The sequence below is a fragment of the Thunnus thynnus genome, chromosome 11 (assembly GCF_963924715.1).
Source record: "Thunnus thynnus chromosome 11, fThuThy2.1, whole genome shotgun sequence".
Lineage (NCBI taxonomy): Eukaryota > Metazoa > Chordata > Actinopteri > Scombriformes > Scombridae > Thunnus > Thunnus thynnus.
This window is the reverse complement of record NC_089527.1, coordinates 18,062,005-18,084,098: the sequence shown is the minus strand read 5'-3', so window position 1 is coordinate 18,084,098 and position 22,094 is coordinate 18,062,005. Positions and strand designations below refer to the sequence as shown.

General features: G+C 40.6%; 2 protein-coding genes across 2 annotated transcripts in view; both read right to left on the bottom strand.

Moving 5' to 3' along the window:
- b3galt1b (UDP-Gal:betaGlcNAc beta 1,3-galactosyltransferase, polypeptide 1b) overlaps positions 1 to 574 on the bottom strand; it is a 48,105-nt gene extending 47,531 nt beyond the window's left edge. Inside the window, exon 1 of the mRNA XM_067603496.1 lies at positions 251 to 574. The gene's annotated coding sequence lies outside the window, so the exon portion shown is untranslated. The remainder of the gene's footprint in view (positions 1 to 250) is intronic.
- A 1,184-nt stretch (positions 575 to 1,758) lies between these two features.
- On the bottom strand, positions 1,759 to 20,979 carry xirp2b (xin actin binding repeat containing 2b). The gene is made up of 9 exons (XM_067603495.1): positions 20,816 to 20,979; positions 18,033 to 18,194; positions 17,225 to 17,350; positions 15,545 to 15,634; positions 15,244 to 15,298; positions 15,058 to 15,146; positions 4,887 to 14,781; positions 3,329 to 3,459; positions 1,759 to 3,155 (listed from the first exon to the last, which is right to left on the bottom strand). The coding sequence occupies exons 2-8, from the start codon at positions 18,081 to 18,083 to the stop codon at positions 3,368 to 3,370; spliced, it is 10,398 nt and encodes a 3,465-aa protein (XP_067459596.1). The 5' UTR covers positions 18,084 to 18,194; positions 20,816 to 20,979; the 3' UTR covers positions 1,759 to 3,155; positions 3,329 to 3,367.
- Positions 20,980 to 22,094: the final 1,115 nt, after the last annotated feature.

The following is a 22,094-nucleotide window of genomic DNA, read 5'->3' as shown; positions in this document are numbered from 1 at the left end:
CCGGGACGCACTGAAAGAGAGATCAAAGCGCCATACTAATCCCTGAAAACATGCGGATAAACGCACAGAAATTAAAAAGGACAGACTACTATATGCGGATGGGCGAATCCACCAACATTGCAGAAATAACAAAAAAGTAGAGCCACCCCATCATTCTGGATTCTCCAACACAAGTGAAGCTCAACCTGCTCTGCAAACCGTGTGTCGGATAGAAAATATATTTTTTAAAAAGCATCCTTGTTATGCCTACCTCACTCAGCGCCTCTGCATCCAAGTCAGACTTGTGGTCCTGATGATACGCTGCTGCCTCCTCCAGCATCCCACAGCACTGTTATTCGACTGGATGGGGGGGTGATAACATGATGGTAGTGCAACTGGGCTGACGCACCGCCTGACGAGCCACAGCCGACCAATCAGAGTGTAATCCGATAGACACTGTGCCAATCCGCTCACAGGGAGAAAGTAAGGACTGCACACACAGATAGTAGTAGCAAGGTAGATTGACGCTGTGAGAGAATTTCCAGTGAACTCCTGCGAGCAGGGTCCATCTGCAGTCTTGCAGACTACACGACACACCCACTTCACTACAAGACACACCCCCTGATATTCTTACCTCGACCTTAACCATCTCACTCATGCGTAAATCTAACCAAGTGGGTGTGCAGTGCCGTGCGTCCGCAAATAGACCTGCTTGACTCCTGCAAACTGTTTTTTTACATGAAACAACATGTTTTGCTCATGTTCAGAAAAATCCATCCAAAGACAAAATAGCTGAATGAACCAAGCAAGTGTGTGTTGAGGTGTTCTATTGTTTGGTTTATATTATACTCCATTTTAAAGGAAGTAAGCCTCTTAAAGCTTGTAGACATATCTCCACAAATGTTTATTTATATAGATATATATTTGTGACATTCTCGTTCAATGTGTGCATGTGCTAAAAGGCTTGTGCGCAACAAAGAATTAGAAAGATAAATAAGAAAAAAATATATGTATTAAGTGTATATTGGCCCTGTGTGTATGTGGCTGGTGCAATTTTTCAGTATTTACAAAATATAATGAGTGTATATATGTCACAGCTGCACAAAATAATTATGTTTATGTGTCCCTACTTTAAATATTAGCTTATTCAAAACCTCAGTAATGCTTGACATATTTCTTCACGTGGTAAGACAATAACCTTTCTATATAAAAAAATATATATATCGACATATCTATTGTCTCACAGTTTTACAAGTGCTCAAAGTCAGTGGCAAACTGTATGCTAAGCTCACAGGCACCTCCAGTGAGGAGCAGTAAGAGGATGAGTAACCACATTTGGTCATAAGCCCATTTTAGACTGGCTGTAAAATTCATTCAAGACATGTGCTCATGTATCACACTGCATGTGTTCAACCTGTCTCCCATCTGCCTTTCTTTAATATTTAGTTTCTAGTTTTCCCTACTTGAAAATGGTTTCCTAGTCTACTGTAGGCACACCTGCCGTCTGAGCTCCAAAATCCCCTCCAGGGTGGGGATAGCTTCTAAAGGAGATTATACCGGTGGTGTGAAAAGTATCTGCTGACCTGCTCCTGTCTCCTGTAGGCTGCTTCCGCCAGATACACATCTGACAAGCTGTGCGACAGTATGTCCTCTTTGTGTTTGATGTGGATGAACTTTGTAGATACAGTCAGAGATTCACGTTTCACATACAATACATTGATGCTGCCTTATATCTGTGCTAAAGTTAGCTATAGACTTTTAAAAGGACAAATGAAACAATTAAATTCAATGTTTTATTGCCTTTGGAGCAGCAATAACATAAGAGAACCAGCCTGACAGCATGACAAAATCAGGAATCTTCTTGTACAAAGCAAGCAGAACTGGCTAATCTAGAAAATAAAATCTTCATTGCAAAATATTTGTTGTTCAAAATAGGATACAAATGTCCAAAACAAACATGATTATTACCAATTCACTTGTTTATATTATATACTTTAAAATATTATAAATAAAATCATTCCAACTTCCTTTTTAGTAGTCTGCACACCAGGTGCTAAAAAAGGCAAAAATGTTGGTATGTTGAAAGATAAAAGCCCTGATAAAATAATACAACAGCAGAGTCCACAGACAGAAACTATTTCCATGAAGCATACAGTAGCAAAAAAAAAAAGATTCAATTGTATAAACCAATAATTATCTAGAGTAAAACAAAAGGAGTGAAAAAGAAACAGAGCCGAATCATATTTCAAAATACCATTCATGGATGATTTAACTGTGCTATGTTCAAGGGCAGTGGGATTTGTCAGGTTTAGACATTAATTTGCTTTAGCAGTTTAAAACTAATCTTTTGTTGTCAACTTTGATTGGATCTCGTGTCAAATACTAAATGATACATCAGTGTCACTGCTGAACATGAGAGAAAATAGAAATAAAATGCAATGAATGAAACATTGCATATGGGAGACGCCTGTCAGTTCAAGGCACATCGCTTCATGTCTACATCCACTTGCCACACTTTGTCCACATCTATCCCTCTAGTACTTACTATTACAACCTGCTTTTCCACTCGCACACCATTTACAAGTATATACACAGTTTCCTTCCATATACTTTTCATGCTCCCTTTTAAATCACTTCACTGCATCACCTTCAACCAAACAATTCCTTAATTGTACCTACAGTACAGGACAGTTCTTTGCTAGTATTTTTCTTCAGCATTTATTCTTTGGGTTTGTTTGCCTAAAGTACACAGTTTATTTCACAGGACACTTCTTGGAACAGCCTTTCTGTGTTGGTGTTTGGGTGACTTTGGGGAATTATCTAGAGGTGGCCACTGTGGTTTAGTTAGCTGGATGTCTTCTTCAATTTTAAAGGCTTTCTTTGGGGAATCAGCTTGTGGAGGCCAAACTACAGATATTTTGTTGCTGTGTGATTTGTTTTCATCAAATATTTTTGTCATTTCGTTTTCACCACTGTGTGTTTTGTCCCTGTCTACTGAATTTAGGCTGCTCATGGAATATCTCCATTCAAGTTTCTCATCTGAGGGGATGGGTCCACCACTTCCTGTGGGAGGTTTCTGTCCGAGTCCATTATCGTAGTTCCCTTTGGACTTGAGGAGTTGTTTGTAATGGTGTAGACAGTAGAAATGTCCATGGAGAGAGACGTAATTTCCCAGGCTACAAGAGAAAAGAGTAATCTTTCACTAAGAGCTTCACCACATCAAAATCATGATATAGTTTGTACTTTTTATACATTGATGGAAAAGGCCTTTACTAATTAGTATAGCAATATTCAAAGACTTTGGGAAATATCCAAGTTTATGGTGAAGTTTAATTAATGCCATATTTACCTTAATTTACTTCTGCAGTGCTCACAGCAGAAGCAGGATTTATGGTACTTTTTTTTGTCCACTATCAGAGCATCCATCGGATAAGCTCGTCTCCGACATACTACACAGAGCTCCGACTTCGGAACTCGAGTCTGTTTGAAGAAAATAAAATGCAAATTGTTAGATTTTTTCATTCATCCCGTATGAATAGCATTTCCTTTGAGCTGCCTCTCAATGCAACAAACAGCGAAAGCTTCTCTGTCAGTTTTTTATTATGGTTAATCTTGTTATTACAAAGCACTACAATAGATTTCTTTTCCATTAAAAAAAATGCTTTTGTTGAAAAAAACCTTAAAGCGGTCATGAGAGCAAAATGGTTCAGTTTATTTTTCCTCAGGATTTATTCGACTAACACACATGCATGCACAGCCATCCATTCATCCCTCCGCTGCACTTTGGCAGATTTTGTGAGCGCTACAAAATAAATTGTCATGTGGTTTAATGGAAGCCTTCAAACAGCATATACTGTAATTTTCCTATTGGAAAGGCACAGTATGCTGGCTGTATGCTGGTCAGCTAATGGGCAGCCTCTTGAAAATTGAATACGGCTACAGTACTTATCATGACCAATTAGACTAATTAAAGGACCAGTGTGTAGGATTTAGTGGCATCTAGCGGTGACGTTTCAGATCGCAATAACCGAATACCTCTCCCCCTCCTCCTCCCCTTTCAAGCGTGTAGGAGAACCTACGGTGGCTGCAAAACTCGCAAAAAATGCCAAAGGCCCTCTCTAGAGCCATTGTTTAATTTGTCCGTTCTGGGCTACTGTAGAAACATGGCAGTGCAACATGGCAGGCTACATGGAAGGAGACACGCTCCCTATGTAGATATAAAGGGTTCATTCTAAGGTAATGAAAACACAACAATTCTTATTTTCAGGTGATTATTCACTAATTAAAACAGACTTAAATATATTATATTCCATTTCTGCCAATAGATCCCCCTAAATCCTACAAACTTGTCCTTTAAACCAATTAGTCTTTAGAAAGACATCATCCTTATAACAAACAATGTACAAAAAAAGAAAAAAAAAGACAAATCCTTATCTGAATCAAGGGTCTAAGAATACCGGATGTTGTGTTACTGTACAGATTGTAAAACCCCTGAGGCAAATGTGTGATTTTTGTGATTGATTCTTGAACAACCCCATGACCACTGAGCAAACCCCATTCACTGATGAAGACCATGAAATGCAGTTGAAAGCTTCAGAAAAAGCTGGTAAATTAACCTTGAGTGAAGATTATTTTGTCAAACTACTTTTCCCAAATTCAAGAGTGAACTTTCAAACTCAAATGTGCAAAAATGTATTATTAACACTGTGTTCAGAGAATTGTGTTTGTGCTAAAGACCTAATTTTACTTTACTAACAATTTTAGGTTTACAGAAAAGTCAACACAATCCATGCAATGCAGAAATTAGAAATACAGCTTTTGTAACACAGGACAAGCAAATATCCCATCCGTGCATCCTGTGGTCCATGCCATTAGTTCCTGTTGTTTCATGCTGCATAATTCTTTACCGGATGAGACAATCTTCGTCTGATGTGACACAACTTGTGATGTCGTTTCCTCGGAAACTGTGTAGCCAAGACTCTTGAAAACCGTCTCGCTCTCTGTCCATGTTTTGTGGAAATTCCTCAGCAAGTTCTCAGTAGCATCGTCCTCGTAGGTCTCTGTTGGCTTCACAGCTTTTCTTTTAACTGCGTCAGCGTAGGAAAAAGGAACCCGTTGCGTTGATACACTCTCTGAGTGCTTTGTGACAGCTGTCATTGTTCCGGTGACCTTATTGCCAAATTCATCAACATCTGAGAAATGTTCTGTGATTGATTTGGTTTCAGTGAAGCCTGGTAAAGATTCTACCTCATCTTTCCGAGGAGGGAGGGGTGTGCTCTGCCGTGAGTCTCCCTTTGTCTCTTGAGGACTTTCCCGCTTTGAAGTGTCTACTGTTGTTTCACTCAGGCTTGACACTGCCTCCTCCTGATCCTTTTTCTCCTCTCTGAATGAGGAATTTTGCTCATCCAGTTCAAAAACAGATTTAATAGCCTGAATGTCAAAAGTTGGCATTTCCTGTTCCAGGATGTCTGAATTCTCTTTGTCACAATCTGTGCTTCCAGTGTCATTGTGAAGCCGCTCTGCGAGTGAGATAAGCTCTTTCCTGATAGATATTTTCTCTTCTGGTGATTCAAATTTGTTTACAAGACTAGACAAGTCCGCCCTGGGAAGCTCATCCTTCTCTTTGTTCTCATTTTCTTCTTCACACTCCTCTGTGTCTGGGCCCAGTCTTTCAGGGATATCAATGGGCTCCTTTCGCACATAGGTCTTATTAATTTCAGCCTTAGGAGACTCTTCGAAAAACTCTCTCTTTTCTTTTACAGATGCAGATGATAGCTCTGAAGTATCTGAGGCTTCAGGAAGATCTGGGGCATTTTGACACAATGGCAGGTTGGTCTCAGACTTACATTGTGTTTCATTTGCATTCAAACCCTCTGACATATTAGTTGAATCTTTTTCTGCATTTGCAGAATTTGTATCAGCCTGCCGAACCTCCTCTGATGAACTCTTTTTTGTTGTACTGGAATAAGACTCAACAACCTGAGACTCAATTTTGATTTGCCGATGGAATGATGCAGGCGATTCCACAATCTCTGATTTCTTCTCTGAGATTTGTTGTGGGGTAAGGAGTGGCGGTGGGGTGACGCCACGCGAGAGCTTTGCTGTCGTGTCCTTGAGTCGAGCTAAATTTTCTGCTCTGTCAAATGTTGGAGAAGGTGTGATTCTATTGAGGCGTGATGTCGGTGTGTCACACCTGCGTGGCGGCGGTGTGGGGGGTGTGGGCGGCCTGTGGAGAAGGGTAGGTGATGGAGTAACTCTCTGCGGGGAGTCAGTTCTACGTGTGGACTCGATGGTGATAAACGTCGGCGAGGGAGAACGCATCCTCAGTGATGGCGAGGGAGCCCGCAGGTCAATGGACTTGGACTGACTCATTTCTTCTTTGCTTTTTTCATGTGTGGTCTTTTTCTTAGTTTGGTTCTCTATTTTAGCAGAACCAATACTGATCTTGGATATTCTTGGTGTTGATCTGCCAGACACAGATTTTTCAGAAACTGGCTCACATTCATGCTTCTCCATCGTCTCATTATCTTCTAGATGCATCAGTTTCATCTCTGCGAGTTTCCTCACATCTGAAAGAGTTTCCTCATTTTTCTGAGCACCATTTTCCAATTCACATTTTTTCTCTGGACTCATGAGCCAATCTGGAAGTGTATCAAGCAGAGTTTTCACAGATTGTGAATCATTCTTTTCTGAAACTGTCTGTATCTCTGTGATGTGAGAGCTTAACACTTGGACCTGTCGCCTCTGAGATTCCTCGCCTGTCACTATAATTGGGACATCCCTACTTTCTTCTGGAGGTTCCTCTGCGCTCTGCTGAATAACTGTCACCCCTTTCTTCTTTTGAGATCCCTTCAGATGCTTTTCAACTGCTTTTTGGTGCTGGGAATTCTGATCATCCTTGCTTTCTGTGGTAATGACTTCTTTTTTGACTTCAATGTGCTCCTCTTTTACACTTTTGTGAATTTGGGTGACTGCAATTGTTTCCTGAGTTTGATGGGATTTTTCAGATGTTGCTGTCTTGGTTTCGATAACGCCTGTCTTTGATTCTGTGGAAATATCTTTACTTTGACCTGACTTCGCACCACCTTTGGACTTTTTGGACCTCTTTTTCTTTTTCGTTGGAGTTGGAGTTTCTGGTTGGCTTTGAGTGACACTCAGGGTAACAGCAGGTGCATTGACAGCAGCAGGAGGGGGAGTATCTTTATTTATCCCCTGCTTTAACTCTGTCTTTACTTCTTTAGATTCACTGATCACTTTCACCTCAATAGCTTCTTTCACTTCCACCTGCTTCTCGCTCTCATCGGACATTTTTATATCTACTTGCTTTTCTTGCTTCTTGTTCTTTTTCACCTGCTTTTCACTCTCATCGGACATTTTTATATCTACTTGCTTTTCTTGCTTATTTTTCTTTGTCACGTGCTTCTCACTCTCATCGGACATTTTTATATCTACTTGCTTTTCTTGCTTATTGTTCTTTGTCATGTGCTTCTCACTCTCATCGGACATTTTTATATCTACTTGCTTTTCTTGCTTATTGTTCTTTGTCACGTGCTTCTCACTCTCAATGGGCATTTTTACATCTACTTGCTTTTCTTGCTTCTTGTTCTTTTTTGCCTGCTTCTCACTCTCATCAGACATTTTTATGTCTTCTTGCTTTTCTTGCTTATTGTTCTTTGTCACCTGCTTCTCACTCTCGTCAGACATTTTTATATCTCCTTGCTTTTCTTGCTTCTTGTTCTTTTTTGCCTTTTGGTTTTGTTTGCTTGTTTTTCCATTTGTATCGGCAGCTGCCTTTTCTGTTTGCTTTGGCTGATCGGAAACTTTCTCTTGGCTCTTAGGAGGAGAATGATCAGTATTCCTGTCATCATGCTGTGGTGATTTGGACGTTTTTACATTTTTGTCCAAGGTGACATTTTCTTTTTTGGAGGACTGATTGCAGGTAATTGCATTGGTTAATTCTGGCGCTGTATCATCTTTTGTCCTCGTGTTCTCAGATTGTGAATTTACATTCTCCTGAATAGTAACAGTTGTTTCAGCTTTCACTATTTGAACAGGGATTTTCTCAGAGCACATGAGCATTTCATCTTCCTTTTTATCCTCAGTTTTGTTGGAGCCCTTTGTTTTCTCATTCTTTACATCTGTTTTTTTATCAGCAGCAACATCAGTGATTGAGGTCTGGACTTTGTCAGTCATGACAGACTGAGCCGACTTTTTGGAAGAAACAGAGACTGTTTTCTGTGTAGTGGTATGCATTTCTTGTCTAACAGTTGAGACAGATGAGGTCTTTTGAACAGAGACAACCTTAGAACTCTCATTAGAAACCATTTGCTGTTTGGCAGAAGATATAACGGTGGAATCTGTGAGGCATCTTTCATGACTAGCACTGACATTGCTTTGGGTGGTATTTGAGACTACAACCTGCTTGGATAACTCACATGATAGAGAGTCTGAATGAACATTCAAGGCTGTATTATCAGCTCTCGCCTGTGTGATTTCTAATGTGTTGTTATTTTGCTGTTCTGCATCTTTGGTGGAAAGCATTTCAAGAGCAGCAGTAACTGAGTCATGTATATAAGTGGGAGTTGGAGTGGTTGGGGGTGTGTTGTCATCCCTCAGCATCCGGTACTTTTCTTCTGCCTTTATTAATGGTGTGGTGAATTTACTCATTTTTCCTCTCATGAAAGGAGGAGGGGAGGGTGGAGGAGTGAATTTTACAGGAGAGATGTAAACTTTGTTTAGTGGTCGTGGTGATTCAGGTGGTGGTGGAGGGATTTCACATGAAATGGTTTTTGATGTGTGCACTGCAGTTTTCGATTGGTTTTGGCTCATTTCTACCACTGTCTTAGATGTCACCTGTTGTGTTTTACTGAATTCTACTTTAGGCTCCAGCTTCGGGACCGGGTGTAAAACGGGAGCTTTCACTTTTTTGACCGTCATCTTTTTTGCTTTTGCTGGTGAAGGATGAATTATCTCTGTCGGCATGCTCTCCAGTTCTTGTTGAGATGGAGGTGGTGGGAGGAAGTCCTGTTCACTTGTTAGTGGTGGTGGTGGAGGAGGAAGGTGATCAATGTCAGAGTCAACAGAGGGAGGAGGAGGAGTGGGAGGAGGAGGAGGAAGAAGGTCATTGTCTACCACAGGAGGAGGTGGAGGTGGAAGAGGCAGATCAGGCTCTGGCACTTCTGGTTTTAGGATGTAAACATCAGTTTTTACTTTAGTTTTATCTGCTTTTATCATTCCCTTTGAGTTGGTCTTTAGATTACGGAACTCCGTCTTTAATGTTTTGATACCGTGGTTTTGTGTGATAGTTTTGTGCTCCACAACAGTTTTTGTTTGCTGGGTGGACTGCTCCACAGAACATGACTTTGTTTGAACAATTTCTGTTTCATTAGAGAGGGAGTGATTTTCTTTTGATGTTTCAACCAATTTAGCAGTTTTTATCTTTTGTATGTTCCTCTGTGCATCAACATTTAGGTTTTTAACTGGAGGCCTCTGCTTCACTCTGACTCTTCTGTATGCTCCATGTCTGACTTTGGGAGATTCCCGCTGTGCTGTTTCCAGCAGCGATTTAATAGTACCTTTAACATCACCCTTTATCACTTCCTCTTTCTCCAGCTGGTTTTGCTCTTGTGTCTCATATAAGGACTTTATTGACATCTTGACATCACCCCTTACATCACCTTCAAGGCTTTCGCTCCTTTGCATTTTTGGAGAAGTTGAGGGCTCCAGTAGGAGCTGAATCGTTCCTCTGACATCACCCTGAACATCTATTTCCTGTTGACACTTCCTCCTTTCACTGGAGGCATCTTGTAAACTTTGCATTGCTGTGTAAATATCACCCCTCACAATTTCTTCCTTTTCAACACCCCTCACTGTTTGCTTTGCCAGCTCCAGAGATTTCAGTGTGGCCTTAACATCTCCAGGAACTAAATCCTCAACAACAGCGTCAACTCTGGAAGTTGCAGATTTCTCGAGAGATCTCAGAGCCCCTTTGATATTTCCTGGTACGATATCTGGCTTCTCCACCTCCTTGTACCGCTTCTGAGCCCTCTCCAGGCACTGCAGAGCTTTTGGTATGTTGCCTTTCACCACTTCCTCTTTCTCCACAACAATTGCCTGATTCACTGACTCAGACAGCGAATTCAAAGTGGCCCTTAAATCACCTTTGACTATCTCCTCCTTCTGGAGACCTTCTAATGAGATGGTTGGCTCTGACATGAAAACTTTCACTGTGTTGTGAACGTCGCCTGGTACAACATCCTCCACTGTTCGCTCAATTTGTGTTTGATTACGACCGAGGATGAGTTTTGTGCCCTTGATGTCGCCTCCAACAATTTTCTCTTTTTCTTCTTTGTCAGGTAGAGTCTCATCAGGTTCTACGTGTAGCTGTTTAAGATAATCTAGAGCCCCAGATTCAATGCAAGTGGAGTAAAAGTTGACATTTCCTTTTTCAGTGTCATCTACTGTTATCTTCACTGTGATATCCTTCTTGTCTGTGCTGGACAGCCTTTGAAGAGCACTCCTTATATCCCCTCTTACTATGTCCTCTTTTTCAGCAGTAACACTCTCTTGTTTATTCAGAAGGGAATATATTGTCATCTGTACGTCTCCTTTCTCATCCTCCTGGATGAGTATTCCATGTTTGGCTGACCCGTCCTCGTTGAAAAGGTTGTTTATAGCTTCCTGAATGTCACCTCGTAATATTTCCTCCCTTTCAATGCTGCTGTCTCTCTCTTGGTTGAAAAGCTGTTGCACTGTTGAACTGATATTACCCTTCTCCTCTGAATCTATGACTATCTGCCTCTCCTTTCTTTCCTGTGTGTTCAGTAGGTTCATCATAATAGTCTGCAGATCTCCCCTGATCACTTCCTCTCGTTGAATCTCTGGAGCCTGCTTATTCATCAGTTGGTATTTTGCCATCCTAACATCTCCAATTTCATCAGTTTCAATGAGTATACCCTTCGACTTCACCATTTTCTGACTGTAAAGTTCGTCGAGCGTTCCCTTGATACTCTTGCCCAGGATTTCAGTCTTCTCCATTCTCGTCTCATTAAAATCATCAAATGGTGTCGTTTCAAAGAGCCACGTTGTTGTCTTTACATCCGCTTTGGGAATTTCCTCCTGATTGACAGGTGTATCCTCAGCCTCATCTACCTCTTTGATGTGGTCAAGAGGATTTTTCTCAAAGAGCCAGACTGATTGTTTAACATCTCCCTTTGCAACCTCCTCCTTTTGAACTGTTTCAATCAGGTTTTCAGAGCTCATGCTTCTTATTTTATCAATGGACTGGGTTTCAAATCTCCATTTTGCAGTCCTGACATCACCTTTTTGTATTTCACTCACATTAACGGTTCTAACAGATTCCTGTGACAGGGCATCAGACTCAAAACGATGTTTATTCACTCTAACGTTGCCCCCTTGAATGTCATCCACAGTCTTTATTAAAGCCTTATTTTCTTCAGCAATCTTATCAAGAGGCTGTGTCTCAAATTTCCACTTGGCAGAGGTGACGTCTCCTTTTTGCACATCCTGCTGTGTAACAGATTTGATTATATAAACCTCATCTGTGTCCCTGATAGCATCAAGGGGTTTGGTTTCAAACAACCACCTGGTTCCAACTACATCTCCACTTGTGACTTCTTCACTTGTGACAGTGGTGACCTCGTGGTAATGGCCCTCTTTGTCCTGAATGGCGTAAAGGGGCTGAGTTTCAAACATCATGGTGTAATTTCTCACGTCACCCTTCTCGTCATCATCGCGGACAATCTTTTGCATTTTCATCAGCTCTGTGTCCGTCTCAGAGGATTCCTCCCGAATTTGATCTAAAGAGTAGGTCTCAAAGATCAAACGGCCCTTATCTACATCTCCTCCTTGTACGTCATTCACTGTGCGGCTGCTCATCGATTCCTCTTCGCTATTGCGTATTGTGTCTATGGATTGATTTTCAAAAAGCCATTTGCAGTTCACCACGTTTCCTTTTTGAATGTCCTCTGTCTGAACTCTCTTGAGGTTGTGCATTACTTCCTCAGATGTAGAAGTCATGATGTCGGATGTTTGGTTTTCAAAAATGTATTTCATCCTTGACACATCTCCAGACGCAATGTCTATCTCTGTGACACGCTTAAAAGAGTCCGTCTCCTCTCCAGTGAGGTCCTCGAGTTTCTCAGTCTCAAAGAGAAAACAAGCCATTCTTACATCTTTTCCTCTAATGTCCTCTTGATTTGCAGTGCATGTTGTCAAAACGGTCTCTGTCTCGTCGTGGAGAGTGTCAAGTGCTTGTGTCTCAAAAAGCCACGTGCAGGTTTTGACGTCTCCCTTAAGCATTTCTTCAGATTCATTTTCACCTTTTAAGTCCACTCTTTCATACAAGACATCCATTGGTTTTGTCTCAAATAGCCACTTGCAGGTTTTCACATCACCCTTCACAATGTCAAGATCTTTACTTACGATTTCCTCATCTTCAATATTGCTGAAGTACTTAATAGCATCAAGAGGCTGTGTTTCAAACAACCACTTTGCAGTTTTGACATCACCAGATTCTATTTCTTGTTTGGATATGCCTTTAATAATCTGGTAATTAGTAATGCTTTCATCAAATTGGTCGATTGGCCGTGTTTCAAACATCCATTTACATGTTGTCACATCTCCTTTGACAACCTCTTCGCGGCGCACTGTTTTCACCTCATGGAAGTGGCCTGAGCTGTCTTGCATGGCATACAAAGGAGTTGACTCAAACAGGTTTTTATTTGACTTCACAGAACCAGATGTTACACCCTCTATGAGAATCTTCTGAGATTCATCCATTCTAGTTAAATCTGTGCTCTCAAACATGTACTTGTAGTTTGACACATCCACTTTATCAATTTCTTCCAGGTCGATTGTTCGGATGATTTCCTTCTGTTCCTCTCTAATCTGTTCCAGGGGTTGGCTTTCAAATCGCCATTTCTGATGTCTGACATCACCCCTCTCCTCATCAAGGGCTACTGTTTTTTTCAGTTTTCCCACCTCTGCAAGCTCCTTCAACTCCTCAGCTGGAATCGTTTCAAAATAATTTCTAGCTGATCTCACGTTACCTGCAATAATTTCCTCTTTTGTCAAGGGGCGAGTATTTGAATCATCTTTTAAAGTATCCATTGGCTGGGTCTCAAATACCCAGCAGTTCTTGCGAACATCTGCCCTGCAGCTTGTGCCATCCTCCTGTGTGAGGTCTTCCTCAACATTCACCGTGCGAGTAATCTCTTTCTTCTCCTCTCTTATATGCTCTAAAGGCTGACTCTCAAAGCGCCACTTCTGATGTCTCACATCCCCTTTTATTTCTTCATTTACTGCTGCTTTTTTAAGTTTTCCAACCTCAGGGCCAATCTTCCTCTCTGCTTGAGGGCTGCTTTCGAAAAAGTGTCTCGCAGATCTAACATTGCCCCCGATAATTTCTTCAATGGACTGAGGTCTGGCATTGGAATCATCCTTCAGAAAATCCATTGGCTGAGTTTCAAACACTAAACAGTGCTTGCGCACATCAGCTCCAACGATCTCGTTTGTCTCTATGTTTGAACTTTCCCACTCATCTAGAGAATTTAATGTCTTTATCTCAAACAACCACCTGCCCCAGTCTCCCTTGTTGCTGTCCTCCATGGAAAGACTACACACAAGTTTCAAAGAGTCAGGTTCTCCGCTTGTCACATCAAGAGGTTGGGTATCGAAAAGCCAACGTGAGGCAATAGAGTTCTCCAATTCAGTTTCAATTTTGCGCACAGACTTAATCTCCAGCATCTGGCTGGATTGTCCCATGATGATGCATTTAAACTGAGTGTCAAAAGTGGTTGTTACAGTTTTCACCTCATCAGTAATTTCCTCTAATACTGACCTTAGACTCAGCAGGTGGCTCTCGTCAATTGTCTCAGTGTGCCCAAGGCTTTCCATGTACTTATTGTCAATCATGTAAATGGTAGCATTTCCATCCTCTTCTGTGAATAAAACCTCTTTTGTCAGATCCTCCTCCTTATGCATTTTGTTTAGAGTGTCCATTGTTTGGGTTTCAAACAACCATGCTGCAGCACGTACATCTCCTTTGTCAAATTTGTTGAATTTGTTTTTATACTCTGTTGAGTTGGTATTGGTTGAACCCAGCTTATCCATTGGTTTTGTCTCAAACATCCAAGCTGTGCGTCTCACATCTTTTCCAAGAATTATTTCCTGCTCAGTTATTTTCTTGTTGTCCTCGTCTTCATCTGGAGTTTCATCTTTGATGGTGTCTAGTGGCTTATTTTCAAACATCCAACGCATTGCCTGCACCTCCCCGGGGAGGATCTCTTCCCATTCCCCATAGTCTTCGTCATTGATATCATCAGGACTACCACCATCATCCTCATACATGTACTCTTGGCTCTCTAACTGGTTGTTCTCAGTCTCATTGTAGTCATTGTAGTACTCTTTTTCAATATTTTTACGGACCTCAGGATGGATGTGCTTGTAAAGACGTTTCAGCTCATACATACTCCTCTGCTTGAAGTAAGCCTCTTTGTTGAGTGGGTATTTGGAAGGGTTTTCTGGTTCTGCAGGCTCAGGTGAGTAATGGCACTCAGGCATATTTTGGCTGTCTGATGGCATTTGTAGTAAGTCTGGAGGTGGGGGTGGAAGATAATCAGAATCCTCAGCCGGCGGGGGTGGAAAGTCCTCATAATCCATCACTGCAGCCATTGTGTCCTCTGATGCTTCAGTGGCTGATGTTTCATACACCTCACTAGTCACTGTGTTGTTTTGTGTCACATTTGAGCACCACTTAGATCGATTGATGTCACGTCCAATCTTATTAAAGAACAAAAATTATATTTGTGGGTAAATATAATATAATTTGTGGGATAATATAATATTGTAAATCCATTAAAATACATTGAAAGGTTAATTGTCCTTCTTATTGTGCTCCTTGTAGGCACAAACAAATAAACCACCATAATGAGTGAATGATTACATTCAGTACTTAAAAATACAGTTAATACAGTCTTCTTCATTCTTTACATTAAATATTATATACTTTTATATGTTTAATACTTTTCCCTAACTCAAGTGAAGTGCAAATAATACCTTAACTAGTTTTTGTGGAGCAGCCTCTTCTATTGTTCTTTCAAAGTGATCCCTCAGTTCTTTTGTGGTGTACCTGGGAAACTCCTCTTCTAAAAGTCAGCACATAAATATAAAGGCAGGCCTTAAATCATGATGACAGTTACAGTGCATATGGCAGAAAACAGAAATATATAAACAACGTCTTACCTTCATTTTGATGGTTTTCATAACTGGATTCCAAGTTATTGTCGCTGTGTGACACCTATGTGTATTTAAAATGAGAAAAGGTGAAAAGAAATTAATGAAGAAAAAAAAATATGCACAGAATTTTAACCTGTTAGCTACATTTCCCTATGAATGCAACTAATTTTTCAGTTCAATATAATGTTTTTAATCTCAGCCCAAACCATCAACGACAACTAAACAAACATTAATTACACAAATCTGATTGATTGTAAAGCTTTACTACACTGCCTGCAGTAACATGGTGACAGAGTTTAGTCAGTACCATCATTTCTTGGCTGAAGTTTAACTGCTGACTGCCTGGGATGACCTGCCTGCTGCTGCTCAACACTGTCACCCCGGAGTTTGAGGTTTCCTGTGAAGATGAAGACAGTGGTTGTCAAAAACAGTGAAAAATGTGTGCATGCCTCACACATACACAAACATGCACACACAAACACACACACACAAAGAGGACTTTCTTAAAGCGCCTTTAGACTGTGCAACAACAACAATTGTGTAAGTTTATTGCATGTCACGCTTTGCAAGACGGGTTTAATAAAATCTTGGTCACAATGTGTGTCAGTTTGAGGCATGTCAGTTTATGCCATGAATATGTGGTGAATCGTAGTGCTACCATGTAAAAAGAGAAAGTATATGAAAACATAGGCATGTCATCTAACCTGACGCGCCAGATGGTTCTGTGTGTACAAACCATCTGGCGCAAAGATGTCCTTAGAAACTGTTTGGGAAAGGGCAGGCACTTTCAAAAAGTACTTGGCGGGTGATTGGACGAACCATCTGTCTATCACCATCTATCACAGGCTGTTGCTTCTCGCTGTCGTCACACCTAAACCATGCCCGTAGCTGCCAGTAGTTCTAGGATGCTGATTGGTCCAAAATACCAGTTGTTCGGCCACAAGCGCATAACTTGATGCCTGACAAGATGGATTCTTGCGTAATCTTGTGATCTTGTGAAACCAGCTGCCTCGCAAGGTAACATGTCATCAGCTTATGTCATCCATCTGCACTGCTTATATGTTTTAAAATGTCACTTTTACCATCATTTTACTTTGTGTGTTCCATGGATGTATTAAGGAGAAGGTGTTTGATTTTTTTCCCCCTAAACCTTATTAAAAAATGGCACTCAGGAAATGTTGTGTTGACCAGTGTCTTCTGTGTCATTTCATGTTGTATTCTGATTGGTTTGGTTTGGAGACATGGGTCAAAATTTCTGACACTGTCAGAAACATCAGTGAGACGTGTCTCACAGTGCGATCTAGGACCACCATTTTGGAATGACGACCAAAGATTTCAACATATTTCTCTCACGGTTGTCACCTTCGTCTGCCCAAAATGGCACAATGTGGCTCACATCTGTGTCTATGATCCTCGTCATAGCCACAGATGTGAAATTACTCGACTTCCATTTACTCCACCAATACTATACAACTGAATACCATGCAGAGATGATGCTGGAACAGACTGTTCACTACAGTTTGAAATGACTAATCACAGATAGAGGCATGATGACAGAGAATGTCCCAAGCTGTTCCGTCATACTGTACCTCAAAGCAAAATAAGAAGTAAGAAATTCTTTTTTCTCTTTGCTCTGTTAAGTTTCTATCCACTGAATGGGGCTACAACATAAGTATGATGAAAGTGCCCTGCAGGCTTTCATGAGAGCTGGTAAAAATGTCAAGTAATATCTGGAACTTAAACCCACACACTTTGCTCTGGTATTGGTGCAATAAGATGTAATAGGAGCCTCAGTGTTAATATTCATTTTTTACTTGCAAAGTTCCCCATGCAGTGATGCAGATAGAAAGCTAAAAGTACAGGTGCAATCAGAAACCACCTCAGGTCTGTAGAAATGTTACCCTCATTTAACCGGAGGCATCTCAGTCTCTTTCATGCTCGTAGCATTAGTCTCATGAATGCGTAAATTGCGTTCTCATACGTGTACCTGCACAGTTCTGTGATGAAAATGGAACTGGGTTACATGTGATGTTGCAGTTTCCTGGGTCTCAAATTGTTTCCTCACACTGGCAAGTCCCCCAGGCAGGGAACAGACCTCCGACTCCTCCATGACCTAATGAAGCAGGAAATATCATTAGCTGCCTCCACTTCTACATGACCTGAAATCAAACTGATGCTTAATAGGGCTATTCTGGTATGTGTGTGGCAGGTATAATGCTGTGTGCGGTTTATGCAGTTTTTCTCTCTGCAGACACACACACACACACACACACACACACACACACACACACACACACACACTGTACTGCATATAATAGCTCCAAATTTTTTGACTTCTGAAAGCTCTTGCAAAGTAAAGCCGACAACATTTTAAGTTTTCTACAACCTTCCTCTATAATCTGCCCAGTGAAGGTAGTCTCATGTGTCCCCTCTATTTATACATTCCCCTCTATTTGTACTGCATATGCAAGACTGCTGACCCCCCTCCTTTCCCAGCTGCAAAACTGTCATCACCTCCACTAATACTGCATGACAACATCAACAATAATGGTGACAATACCAGCTCAGTGTGGCACAGCTAGTGTACAATCCTAACTGCTCTTCAGCAACTGGAGACTATATACAACATACAGCAGGAATGCAAACAAACCAATATAGTGATGGCAAATTATGGTCATGAATAGTTGAGTCTTAATGACACGTGTTCTTTTTAACGCAGGCAGCTCTGGTAGGTATAGTACAGTAACTACATGCTGTGTTTGAAACAATACATGTCCATGCACAAACTAAAGTACCCCGCTGTAGATGGTGTTGTCTGCTTGCTTGGAGACAGCTGCTTGGTACATGGCCTCACAGTTGGTCAGTGGGATGACCTCTGAGTCCACAGAGTGAATCCGGTTCCTCTGGTTTAAATCTTTCAGGAAGTCCTGCCCTGGTTAAACTTGCGCTGCCAGCAGCTATGGCACATAAGAGCCAAAAACTGTTTTAAAATTCAAATCCTTATTACGTGTGTTATTACAGAAGGTGTCATCTAATTATGAAGAGGTAGCGCACAATACTTAGTGTTGTAAACACATGCAATTAAAACACTGCTTAGGATGTCAGATCTCTTTTTGTTTGTGCTATAATGTTTTGAAAGCCAGATTAGTTGCAAGTACAAAGAAAATGACTTTTTTAAAGTATAAGTTTAAGACTGGTTTAAGATGTTCTTGTTTATAGCAGGTAATGGCTCATACATTGATTATTTAAACATGCATTACTGCAAACTATACCAGTCTTGTTTGGATCCACTTTGTGATGTTTGTTCGGTTTGTAAAATGATGATATATTGACCAAGAAAACTAAAGAGGGCTGTCATGCAGAGTGCAGGTAGTGCTCTCATGAATAATACATTCAAAATGCTCTAGAGGGACATTATTTAAATCAATTAGGCCAATGTTTTCTGACGTTCAGTTACTCACAGGACACAAACGATTTATTACACATATAGAAACTTGCAGCTGTCTGGAGTGACAGTTTTTTTTATGATGTGAGGTGATTTTGGTCCAGGCCTTTTTAGTACTGTCAATCCCAAACTGAACTGATCACATTGAGTTTTTAAGAGGTTCATGACTCACATCAAAGAAGTGATTGGTCCATTAAATCAGTGTGTTACCACTCATATTGTATCGATAAAGGCGCTGTTTGTAGACTGCACATCCAATCAAGATAGATAGATATCATTTTTTTATGATTTTGGAGATAAACCAGGATGTGGAATTAGTGATCATCTCAGGCATAATTAGACTGAATTCATGTCTGGAAATTGAACCAATCAGCAGTCCAGAACCAGAAGAATATTATTGTAACCTTACAGAGTATTGCAATGTGCTAAAAAGACAGTCGATGACATAATAAACTCTTCCAACTCACAGACTCCTTATCTGGCCAACTGTTGACTCAACATTTTTGTCTCTGTTTGCAAAATCAAAGTATTAACACCTCAGTTGTTGTGGATATACGTGATGATTGAGAAATCTCCATAAGACTATTAATTACTTTAGAGACTTAATAGCATAAAGCAAAACCTCTGCTCTGCTCTGTGGTGAATAAGCAGCACTTGAAACCACATCCATATCACACTTATTGTAATATCAAGGAAAACTTCAGCAAAAGCTGCCAGACTGGCGTTGTGAGATTATATTTGAAATCTGTAATATTATTTATGGCAGTGAAGGACAGATTTAATCACTGCATATTATTTTTCAAAGTAGTGAAAGCTCAATAAAGTACTGAGTCAGTGAAATCCCAAATGAGATCCATTTTTTAAAGTCAGTTCTTTGAGTTACAGAGAGCTACAAGTGATAAACTATTTAAAAGTAAAGTGAACCTCTAGTAATTGTAACTCATTGATGCTGGTTTCTACGGATCATGGCCAAAAGACCTTTCATAATAACCAGTGGTGCATTGCACCGTTGTAAGCTGCTTTTTATTGGCATTTTTCAGTATTTTGCTGGCTGTTATTGATTTCTAGCTCACCAGTCCACCAGGGTGACCTATTTTAGCCTTGGAGGGATGGTGGGTATGTTTGTGTAAACCAATCAGTCTGTTAAGGGAGATAAGAGGCAAGTATTAAAAGACTCTTAAAATTAGGCCATTCAAAAATGATGAATCTTGACTTAAGCAGAAAACTTTCACCAGTGGTAAATTCTGTACTGCAGCCAATTCCAAATCAGTCCTTGAACTTCAGGAATACTGTATATATTGTTAAATGTTGTGATAGGAACTGAAAAATTGTAGCCAGAAAAATCTGTCAACAGTCTTAAGCTATCTCATGACACGTCAGGTTGGCTTGAGAGCTCAAATAACAAGAAAGTGAAGTAATCTAGGCGCCATGTACTTGCAAAAATAAATCAAGCCTATTTTAAACATAACCATGAAAGGGTCGTGTTTCTTTGTGAAATACAGAGGAAAGCTTGGGGGTCAAGGCTTTCCTTTCCAAAAGCTTTTAGATAGTCTGCATTGATAACCTTGTGTTGCTACTTTATTGGTAATTACTCTTCAGTATTCATCATTTCATGGCATGCCTGGCAACGTGGAAGTAGAGCAGCATAACACCTAGAGGAACTGGCCTTGGTACAAACAGCACAGCAGCTCAGAACTCCATCTTTTTGGAATTAGTTAAGAAAATAAATTGAATCTTTCCTCGAGCCAAAATTTAAAATTCCAGAGCTAATTTTGTATTTTAGTCACAGTTTAGTTTCCTGCAGGTCTAACATTAGATTTGTATTTTGTCCCTGTATTTTGAGTGCAGGGATACTCAGCATGAGGATAATGTTAATGAGAGAATACAATCAAGATTTTTTTATTCAAAGCCAAACATCAAATAACTTTCAATGTTTTTCTGTGTAAATATCAAAACCTTCATTTCTGGTGGCCCATTTGCCAGGAGATTTTTATAACCTATCATCATTTTATTTGCATACAGATTGGTTAACATGAAAATATAATTTAAAAAGCCTAAAATCGTTTACATATTTAACAAAATCCCACCCAACACAAAGACACAAACACCTCTCTCAGAGTGTTCATTACCTACCAGGTAAGGATGATAGTGAATTATAGAAATATGAGCTCAATAGGTAGAATCCCACACGATGGCCACTGCACCCCAGCCTGCAGGGTCTTTCCAAGCCAAAAGCAAATCCCAGTCAGTGTTGGAGACCAGCTCCAGTAGTATGTGTTCACCTCTGTCCAACGACCAGACGGTGACAGCTGATTTTATTTTAGACCCTCCGCCCACTTGCAAAAGATGGGCCTGGGGTGTTTTTTTTTAGAGAGTGAGGCCTCCGTGCCTCCCATGTCAAGTCCCTAGAAAATCCATATGGAAATACTTCCTGTGCAGATGCTTGTGTACTAATAAATCAGGTCACCCTAGTTTCATCATCACAGCTTCCATCAGAGTGCATTGCAATGTGTACTCATGCAGCAGCTGTTACCGCCTGTCATGATATGCCAAATTATAGACACACAAATCCACAACAAATGAGAAATGAGAATCTCTCATTATTCAGAGCTCCTGGTAATCCATGAACAGTGTAAAGTGGATGTCAGGCAGGTGAAAATTCAAGTGATAGTAAATGGTGGTGAAATGTGTTGGCTGTGCGCTGTGCTTTGCAGTTGGTCTGAAATGGGGTCAGTGATGTAATGCTATTTGTTGAGGAGAGGACGGTTAAGGGAGCTGTAAATATGATGAGAGACACCTCTGAGCGTGGAAGTGTTAGCCAGCTCATCTTGTTTGGCCCAGCTGGAGACGGTGGCGCCAGCCTGACTCTGGCATCTCATGGAAGCTAGGCCAGTGTTTGGAGACCAGACATGTCTGCCAGGCATCTGCATGACCCCGTTCATATACAGCATGTGTAACTCATACCTGCCTCTCTGAGATGCTCTGGATTCTTGCTCCCACCGAAGCACACAGATGACTGAAATGCAAAAGATGTTGTCCACCTGTTTTTCCTCATCATTTAACTTGTAGATTAATATGATCCTGGCATTTACTCAAGAGAGTGTAATGTTGAAGTGGTTTTGATAACCTTAATTAAAGCAAGAGCAAGAAAGGATTATGGTGGAATCTGAACATTAGAGGTCTCATGTTCTTTTCATGATGACGCTGCTTTATTCAGCTTGAAGCAAGTCCTCTGTGATCTATAACAGAGTTAAGTCATGCAATGAGGGAGAAAAAAAACATATTAAATTCTCTCTCCTCTCTCTCTCTCTCTCTCTCTCTCTCTCTCTCTCTCTCTCTCTCACACACACACACACACACACTTACACCCAGTGCCAAGAAGAAAAGACCAGTCTGATGAATATTAAGCTGA

Bases quoted from the DNA above. Each gene is read 5' to 3' on its own strand.
- xirp2b (XM_067603495.1), bottom strand. From the start codon at position 18,083: ATGTACCAAGCAGCTGTCTCCAAGCAAGCAGACAACACCATCTACAGC. The intron at 15,299-15,544 runs GTACTGACTAAA...AAATACACATAG, and splicing joins ACTTCAGCCAAGAAATGATG to GTGTCACACAGCGACAATAA. The intron at 3,460-4,886 runs GTAAAGAATTAT...TTCTTCAAACAG, and splicing joins GACGAAGATTGTCTCATCCG to ACTCGAGTTCCGAAGTCGGA.